General features: G+C 43.5%; 1 protein-coding gene across 2 annotated transcripts; it reads left to right on the forward strand.

Moving 5' to 3' along the window:
* Positions 1 to 458: 458 nt before the first annotated feature.
* atxn10 (ataxin 10) lies at positions 459 to 9,489 on the forward strand. 2 transcript variants are annotated; one of them, XM_056425418.1, is made up of 11 exons: positions 459 to 589; positions 1,410 to 1,601; positions 1,732 to 1,817; positions 1,897 to 1,993; positions 2,224 to 2,388; positions 2,532 to 2,612; positions 2,846 to 3,002; positions 3,162 to 3,279; positions 3,658 to 3,839; positions 5,968 to 6,031; positions 7,580 to 9,489. In XM_056425418.1, the coding sequence occupies exons 1-11, from the start codon at positions 459 to 461 to the stop codon at positions 7,762 to 7,764; spliced, it is 1,458 nt and encodes a 485-aa protein (XP_056281393.1). In that variant the 3' UTR covers positions 7,765 to 9,489. The 2 variants fall into 2 exon arrangements, with proteins under 2 accessions (XP_056281393.1, XP_056281394.1); XM_056425419.1 differs by having other exon boundaries at positions 5,968 to 6,053; positions 7,544 to 7,610.
* The last annotated feature ends 43 nt before the right edge of the window (positions 9,490 to 9,532 follow it).

Raw genomic sequence — 9,532 nt, forward strand, 5'->3', positions numbered from 1 at the left:
CCAATATTAAATCTATTAGTTACCGTTTATAGAGGGTTCCTTTATTGAAAGTTGTATCGTTATTTTGACCCAGCTAATAAAGAATTGAATATGAGGAAAGTAAAGTTGAAGTTGCCAAGAACACCAGAAGGCAATGGAGCATATTTAATTATTATTTTACACCATTTCATGAATTAAGGGCAATGACTAAAACAAGTGTAACGCTGGAGATACGATACAGGTTCTTATCACCCTAGTTTCTCTCAATAAATTACTACATCTCCAACACTGACCAATATTTTGTATCAGAGTTCTCCAGTCTGTTTCTTCCTCTGACAGACACGTGTCACCGCGATGCAGGTGACTTGTGTGTGCAAGCAGCACATGCTCTGACTCCGCCCCCTCCCCGATTGAACCAATAGCGAACCTTGATATTTATCCGGAAGTCTCGCCCAAACGAATAAAGCAGACGGGGAAACATGGCAGCTATCACCGACAGAAAGTTGGACATCTCGGCGTCTATCGCTGGCATTTTGAGTGAAGAGCACCGGCCCGAGCACTTGCGGGTTTTAAAGACATTCACGGCTGCATTACGGGATAAAGAATACAGGTGCGGACACAGTGTTGTGGCTTCTTCGAGAGGAAACGGAGGGCGTTAGCTTACCGGCTAAACTAGCCTGACGTGCAGTTAATACGGTCATGCGGGCATCACTTCACGGGTCCATCGGCTCCTTTTACCGGGGCCTGTTTCCGGTCCTTTCTGTGGTAATGAACAGAAAGGTGGACATTCATTAAGCTACCGACCCTGCAGTATAGCTGTGTTCACTGCACTGACCTGTTCACTTCAGCTGTGACTTGCAAAGACGGCTGTCCCAGCTTTCGGGTTGTCGCCACAGAAAAAGCACAGGTGCCACTATTTACTGGTGATTACAAGTGTTACAATGTAACCAGCAACAGCACATTATAACGGTATTATTACTTAGACCTGTGTTTGACCAACGAAGAAGAACTATTCCTTCTAAACCTCCCCCCTCCCTTCACACACACCCTGGTGGACCCCAGACTTGGGTCCCACTACAATAGAGTAACAGTCCAGGGTTGCCAGGTCTGTGTGACAAAACCAGCCCAATATCAGAACTCAAAATATGCCCGTGCCAAACCATATACACTGCTTTTAAAGTCCATGTCCATGTGTGTACGTGCTGATCTGGAGTCAGTTTGGTAGGATTTGGGTATAAATAAATTATTTGATTTAAAATATGGATTTTTATTTCAAGATATTCATGTAATTTGCATGCAAAATAGGTCTACCCGAACCAGCGGACAAAAAATTCAACCCGCGGCAACACTTCAAAAGTAGCCCAATACCGCAGACCTGGCAACACTAACAGTCCCTCCCGTTTCTGTTGGTCCACTATTTTGCGTCCCAGAGATGCTGTGGAGGAGGAGGCGTTCTCCAGCCTCCTGAAGGTCTTCTCCCGACTGCGCGATGAGCTTCTGACCATGAGCTGTGACGACCACGACCTGCAGTCCGTCGCCCTGCAGCTGCAGCTGACCGCCGAGTGCTTCCGGGCTCAGAGGAACGCCTGTGTCCAAAGTACTCGCAACCAGAGTCTGCTCAGGTAACGGGATGAGACGTTGCATCCTCCTTTGAGATGTACGTGTTCATGTTTATGTGTGTCTTCTTTCACGAAATAAACATGAAAGGAAACAATTAATTGCACATTTCACACAATTCTCTTTTTCCTCAAGGGAGCTTGGCTTCATTGATGTCTCCCTTAAACACCTGAGCTTCCTTCAGAACACGCATGTACAGCGCAGAGATGGCATTTTTGAACGTAAGTCACGATAAGGTTTTTCATAAGGCAGACTTTTTGATACTGAACAAAAAAAAAGTCATCATTCTCCATGCCCCAGCTCTTCGTTGTGGGATCCAGTTCATCGGTAACATGTTGGTTGGAAACCAAACGTGTAAAGATGACATTTGGCAGATGAGCTTTCCAAATCTTCTGCAGTAAGTTTTGTGTGCCACAGTTGCAGTTATGTTTGTTTTGTCCCACACTAAGCAACGCTCTTGCATACAATTGTTTTATGTCACATGGTTTATTGAGGGGTAATCTTTCACCACATTAAGCCCTTCACTTGCTCCACTAATACACATTCTGAATCTGTATATATATATACATATACAAATAAATAGTATGTTTGTCCTTGCATTGAGTCAACCCGAACATGTGTTAACAGGCAGCTTCTCAGTGTTGATGACGAGAAGGCGGTAAACTATGCCTCTATGGTACTCCACACGTGTCTGGATGAAGCCAAGGTGGAAGAACTTTCTGATCCGCAGAACATCCACCTGGCTCTCAAGGTGATGGAGCTCTGCAGGACCCAACCTAACCTGGACTGGACGTAAGTGTGTGTGTCTATGATGGTGTGTGTCAAGCAATGGTTAGTTTACATGTCTGTAGAGTTAACAGTGCATGTATCATAATTAAGAAACCATCTCTGCTTCTTGTTGATACAGTTTGTATTTGCTATTTATACATTCACAGGGTTATCATTGCTACCCAGTATTTCCTCAAGTCTTCAGTTCTGGTGGAGAGCATGTACTCTGGGATGTCTCACCATGAAAGGTACTTTACTTGATATAGTGACAGGCAATAAATGCCACTACTGACCTATAAACCTTCTTAAATTACACAGAAACTAATTTTATTATAAACACCGCCCCAGCAAACCTCTTATAAAGACTTGTCTGATACTGCAGAATAACACGTTACAGATCTAATCCTACCTAGTGCACATTGAGAATACTAATATCCAATAAAAGTGAATCGATGTTTCATATAGGTGTGTGTGTTTTCAGAGTCACTCTTTTAGAGCTGCTCTCTGCCCATCTACAAGAGGAGGACTCGGAGGAGTGTGGCATCCCTCCCAATGTGGCTCGCTTCATCGCTACTTCCTTCCAGGGAGGTTGTGGGGCTGTGCTGACTCTCGCTACCAGCTCCGCTTCCAGTGATGAGGTACAGATAGTAAACCTGACTGATGTGTGTAAACACAGTCAAGTGCCCTTTCCAGTTTTAGTTTTCTATCTTCTAACTGACAAGTCCCCACCCTAACCTTATCTCACATCCAATACCCTTTCCCCATGTGACTGACAACCTTGGTGCAATCCCCTGTAGGTCCTGCAGGAGGCACTGACTGTGATTAATTTGCTGGACGTGCTGTGTGAGATGACCTCTGACCACACGCAATTCATGTTCCTCCAGGAGCATCCTAACCTTCTAGTGGCGACTGTTGGTAAATGAAAACATACACTCATTAAACTTCTCTGACCGGATCCACAACGAGAGTCTGAATCAATTGTGGTCGTCTTAGTTTAAAAATGTCATCTGTACAACGTATAGACGCTCCTTGATCCAGATCCCTCATTAAGTCACACAACCCTGCCTTATGTTGACAAGAAAATAAAAACAAAGCAAATAAGACTCACTCAAATTACGTTATTAGTTACTAAAACGTCATGTCTTATTTGGATTTATTTAGGAATTTAAATCCATAAATTGAATAATAAGTGATAACAGCTTGAATTTATGATTGGGTTGGATTTTTTTTTTTTTTTTTACATCTCACACTCGTGTGCTCTCTTGCTTTTTGCTCTTTACGTTTTCTTTGCAGAGCTCCTGCGGCAGGTGCACGTTATCGGGAAGGCCAGTAAGAACATTTTCAGTGCAGCTCAGAACTTCACCTTCAATCCAGAGACAGACCCCGCCTCCCAATCTCCTGTCATCAGCTTCAAGGCACACCTCATCAGGCTGATAGGAAACCTCTGTTACAGCAACACCGACAACCAGAACAAGGTTTGGAATAGATGGATGGACAGAAAGAGGGCGCTTCACACATGTAATTTGGTTGAGTTGCTCTGAATCGTGGGAAATATTATATTCTGAATCAATTTGCTTTGACACTAACTTATTAACAACAAACCAAGAACTGTAAACGGAGAGGTCAGATCATAAACAAAAAACTCACTTCTGTTAATGTGCAGATATGAGTGGCTATCAAGTCATCTTGCAGATAGCATCCTTGACAGTTCACAATCAGTAGGTGAGTGACAATAAATGAATCCAATTCTGTTGTTGGTTCGTTTGCTTTCACACCAGAAACCAATCGAGCTGAAGTTTGTCTGTCAGCGGAACCAGACTCTCCGGTTCAGGACGCGGTTCAGTGGCTGATTCTTAAATTTTTGTGTGCAATTAATTAGTAAACTTAAATTACTCATCAACCTGCAGATGAGCTTATTAATATATAGTTGTGCAGTCATATTTCATGTTAAACACACTGGACTGTGACCATGCAGCCCTGTTTACAGCAGGTAAAATGCACTGAGGGTTTTCAGTTGTTCTACACACATGCACAAAACCAGCTCATCTGCCATTTCACATATTGTAATGCTTGTGTTGAAAAGCACAGTTCCCCGTTCTACACTAAGCCAAACTATAATTATTATCATATCCAGTATTGATATCTGCTTTTGTAAAAATGTGAGAAAAATATGCTTCTTCAAAATGAATGACATTGAATCAAATGATGGTCTGGAGAAAGTAAGGGTTTTAGAAAGTTGAACTTGGGTGAGCACCCTAGATCAGTTTTAACACAATGGGGTCATAGGTCAAATAGAGACTAGGAGGTCTAGGAGGTGCCCCTGATATTACTTTAACCGACCTATCCTCACTAAATGGGTGAAGACAGGTTCTACGAATGGGCTGCTGTGTCAAACCACACGAACTCTTGAGGACCAAGGACAACCGAGTAATGAAAATGATATAATGACTGCAAGATTATCAGTTCCTTCAACACAATTTCTTGGGTTTTATAGAGAAATGTGAAACATTTCCTCCCTCACTTTGGTGATGTTATCAGTTTCCCTCCATCGCCATCTGTCAGCATCTCACTATTAACATAAAGCACAGACGGATAATAAAGCGGGTGGGGAGGAGTTGGCCTCTATCTGTGGCACATTATGATTCAGTTCTGCCAAATAGAAACGGATTAGTGGAATGCTTGTGGGGTGGCCACCCTCAGTTGACCTCTCCAAATAATTTATGGATGCTGATCTGCGGTCTGTCAGGGCTCTGGAATCACCCTGTATCTGTTTTCAGTGAGATCTCTGCCAGTAAACCGAATGTCGTTCTGTTCACCTTTGGGAGATATTGTAATTTAAGATGCATGCAAAGTGTTTTACGGCGTGCACCAGACAGAAGTCAGGGCCCAGTCGCTTGTTATTCATCCCTTTTTATGGGTTTGGACATAATGTAAGCAACTCGGATAATCATTTTGAAAAGTGGAAAATCCGCCCCGGTTGCTTGTAATGGTCAGCGACTTTGTTTCCTTTTCAGTTTAAATGACATTTCTGAAACTCAGCACTTTGTCTCATTCTGGAGCTCCCGCCAGCGTGTAACCGCAACGGCAACTCGACGGCGAGCACGGACAACAATTAAGCCTATAGAATCAGACGCATGATACGAAGCAGATCGCCCTGTTGTGACGGGTTGTTGTGCTTTCGCATGGCGGTGAGGCTCGGCTGAGGACAGCCACAGAGTTTGTCTCTGCTCCTGCGCTTGTTTTTTACCCGACAGAAAGCTAGGACATCAGAGTTGCCTCGTCGTAAACAAAACCTATTTGTGCCATTAATAATAAATTACCTATTGATTGGAAAATGCAATGAGAGGCAGTCCAACCCCACATTTTGTTTTTCATAGATGTAATGTCAATGTTTTATTTCTTTTCCCGTAGGTGTTTTTTTTTTTTTCAATAGATAATGCACTAATAACTAGTCTAATATAATCACGAAGCAAATAGTATTTCCAGATGGTATACAATAATGTATTATTGAGCTATTGTAATTGTCTGCAAAAACATTGGTACAGAACTCGTATTAAATTGTGAAAACTATTTGATGTTCATTGACGGTGAATGTTTCCTCAGGCGAGAGACCTGGAGGGCATCCCCCTCATCCTGGACAACTGCAACTTGGACAGCAACAACCCATGTATCCTTTTGGTCTGGAAACGGTGACCCCATCTGTGTTTATGTACATATATTTAAAAGTGACTTTTTCTTTGCTCCGCCCCGATGCGCGCAGACACGGCATCAGAGCTCTGCGGCGCGCGAGACTGAGAGCCGAGTAGTGTTAACGCGACACGTAGAGACAGAAATGACGGCTGTTTAGTTAGTTTAATAAAAGAATAAAGACGTGCTCTTTAAGAAAAGGGACCTTAAATTACTTCCGCTGTATCTGGCGCGATAGAGAAAATTACAGGGTGGCGGGCGGAGATTTTTTTTTTAAACTCAAAATTGTCTTTGAGCCATATGCCGTCACCGGAAGAGCCATATATGGCTCGCGAGCCATAGGTTCCCGACCCCTGTATTAGAGCTTTGATTACAGCAGTGTGTTGAGAGCTCTCAATAGATCTCTGCCAGCAGCCGGTTAACTGCATTCATTACTGAAGTTTGTTGGGCTGCACTTAAATGCTACCATTTGTTTTGAGGAGCAATCGCGTCAAGTCTGTCGCTATCAGAACATGAAGTCCGCCATTAAGACCTTATTTGTGCTTTTGAATGAGGTTACATTTGGATGTGTTTTCTAAAGTTTCACCATTCCCTGTTTACATGCATGTGGGAGACGAGTGTCAGTCTGATACAACACAACTACATCGCCAACGACACAGACACATAAGCTTCACAAAGATATATATATATGTATAAATAAATAACTAAAAATCTGCTTTTAGTGCCCGTTTTCACAATAGTTTGACAGACGAGCCACATGGTGTTTCACCGAGTCGCTCTCGTGTCCTGCTACCAGTTGGTATTAGCTGGCTGAAGCCAGGGCGTCGTGCCAGATTGTCATTTAGCCAGGGCAATAGCTTGAGCCCATCCTTTGTCCCCGTGTCCCTCTCCCACTTCCACACACACACACACATTTAATCCACTTCGTCCTGTTTTTTATTTCGCTGTCAGCGTTTCGTTTCTGTGCAGAAAAAGACTGTCAAAGAAAAAAAGTGTTTATAGATGAATGCAGGAAACCTGAGAGCGGAGAATGTTTTGTATCACAAAACCTAACTTGTCTGCGTAAGTCTTTTGTTTGTGGGGCTGTCTGCGTACTTGGCGACCTGAGGAAATAGCAGGCACAGTTTGAGTTTGGCCTGTGTTGCATGTCACATTGTGAGCTTCTCTAGCAACCCTTTTCTATATCTATCTTTCTTTTCACATCTGCATTTATTCATGAAACGAGTTCTGTAAAGGCATCCGCTTGCGCAAGTCTAGTATTCATTATTAATATATTTGAGATGTTACCAACGGTCTTGCTTTTTTTTAAATCTACAATTGGGACATACGGAAACAAATTAATTTTGAACTTAAGCTATTTTAGTGTGTTGTCAAAATAACACAACTTGTTAGTTTTCCTCTTTTAGAAAACAAGTGCTGGAACAGGCTTTAGGAAAATGCACGACAAAAACACACAGAAGCAACAACGGTGCGTTTCATTCTGTTAACTTAGGTTCAGACGTTGCTGTCCTTAACCAGGGGCCGGTAGTCATCAGCCAGTGGGCCATCTTCACCATCAGGAACCTCCTAGAACACAACACGCAGAACCAGGACCTGGTCGCCGCCCTGGAACGCCGCGGCACCGCCGACTACTCGGCGCTCAAGGAGTTGGGGTTCGTGGTGGAGAAGCGAGACGGAGGCTTGCTGCTCAAAACTGTGAGGAAAGACACTTGAGGGCCTCAGAGGAGCAGCCAGGAGCCCACCAGCAGGTTTCCATGTGAAGTATTTGTTTAGAAAGGAATACCGTACGGTCCTCTTGTTGCGCTACAAGCCTCATTAATGTTACCTAATACTTAAGCTTCATCTGCAGGTGAATGACCTCTCCACTACTAAACACACACCTGTTGTGCCTGCCCAGAATAACCGACAGCCACACTGCCGATAGTTTCAGAAGAACAACGCTTTAGAATTTAATTTCATCAGAGAAGGATGCATACGTGACTTAACTACCTTTAGTGTTGCCTCCCCTCGTGCCCAGATGGGGTTTGAGGTATTCTTGATACACAAAAGGCCCATGGGGTGTGAAAGATGAAGAGTTTGGGAGAGGCGAACACATGCTGGGTCCTTTGGCCGGGCGGATGCTTTGTGGTTTAATCCAAAGACAAAGAGCACCACAGTGTCCGGACTTTTCACTTCTCACAGACACCGATGTTACCAGCAGGGGTTGGGTTTTAATCCCCGGCCCATAGTGACTTCTGCAGTAACCGCAATAACAGAGAATGACCAAAACATGATGTAATCAACCCCCTCACCGCCTTCGCTACTTAAACAGTGGTTTCGTTGCCAGAGGGACGTTCCAATGCTTCCAACTATTTCTCTTAACAGGCATGACATTAATATTATAATCTGAGAACATCTCAGTGCAAAAGGCAATACTGGAACTACTAACTGAAGCTATGCATGTTTTGTCATTGAAGAACTGCTCAGTATACAACATGAGCTCGTCACGCTCTCTGCTTCTTGTATTCAGGCTATAACAGTAATGAGTTTTATGCTCAAACATAGTGTCATTAATGTAATTGTATTCCTCATCACCTTATTATTAATCATCTATTTCCGTCCTATTCCATAGTACTAGATAAATAGGAGATGAGGGCTGATGGCGTGCGTCATACATCATTAACCATCTTTAGACTCACAACTTTGAGTTGGTGTGACTGCTTCTCTTCGCTTTGAGCTCGCTGTATTTAAGTTTTACCAGACTCCATAGACGTTCTTAGAGTATTAGTGATTACTGTACTTCCTATCTAGCAAGATATTGTGATAGTGTTAGTAGCCGATGAATGAGATCATACTTATAGTGTACGTGCAAAGAGTGAGTGGGACCAGAGCCATTAGTTTGCAGAATGACATCGCTCCCTGCTCCTCCCGCTGCTGGATAAGCTGAACCGTCCTGACACCTCAACAATGCCGTGCTTTACTGGCCTGCTCCACCCTGTTTGCTCTGCCTCTTGATTTTTTAATGACAAAATGTATTGAAACAATTGGCTGGACTCTCGCCTCAATCCGCCGGCATAGTGACGGGAGCTCACGCTGTTCCGGTCCCCAGGATTTCAGACGGCTAACAAAACAGCTGTTACTTGCGCTCGACTGCCTGGCTGCAATGCTTTTCAGCCCCACAGAAAAGAGGCTGTGCCAGTCAGCCGGGCTGAATGAGGTGGCATGGCCGCCCGGTCACCTCCCAACACATTAGTCCACATCAGTCGAGGCCAGAAGTTCTTGTGTTTCTCATATCAGCGTTTTATACCGCAGGCCTCTACGAGATCGTATTGGCGCCTTCTGGGTTGATATTCGCCTGAAACAACAACAAAGACACTTTGTCGGGGTGTTAAGGAGTATTGATGCTTTGGTTGAAATATGTTTATATAATGCTTAATAAAATATTGTGTGTATGACAAACAGCTTTTTTTGTGAATGTTTAAAAAAAAATGTTTATTTATAA

This window comes from Pseudoliparis swirei, chromosome 10, assembly GCF_029220125.1.
Source record: "Pseudoliparis swirei isolate HS2019 ecotype Mariana Trench chromosome 10, NWPU_hadal_v1, whole genome shotgun sequence".
NCBI classification, from domain to species: Eukaryota; Metazoa; Chordata; class Actinopteri; order Perciformes; family Liparidae; genus Pseudoliparis; species Pseudoliparis swirei.

Bases quoted from the DNA above. Each gene is read 5' to 3' on its own strand.
- atxn10 (XM_056425418.1), top strand. From the start codon at position 459: ATGGCAGCTATCACCGACAGAAAGTTGGACATCTCGGCGTCTATCGCT. The intron at 590-1,409 runs GTGCGGACACAG...TTTGCGTCCCAG, and splicing joins TTACGGGATAAAGAATACAG to AGATGCTGTGGAGGAGGAGG. The intron at 1,602-1,731 runs GTAACGGGATGA...TTTTTCCTCAAG, and splicing joins CGCAACCAGAGTCTGCTCAG to GGAGCTTGGCTTCATTGATG.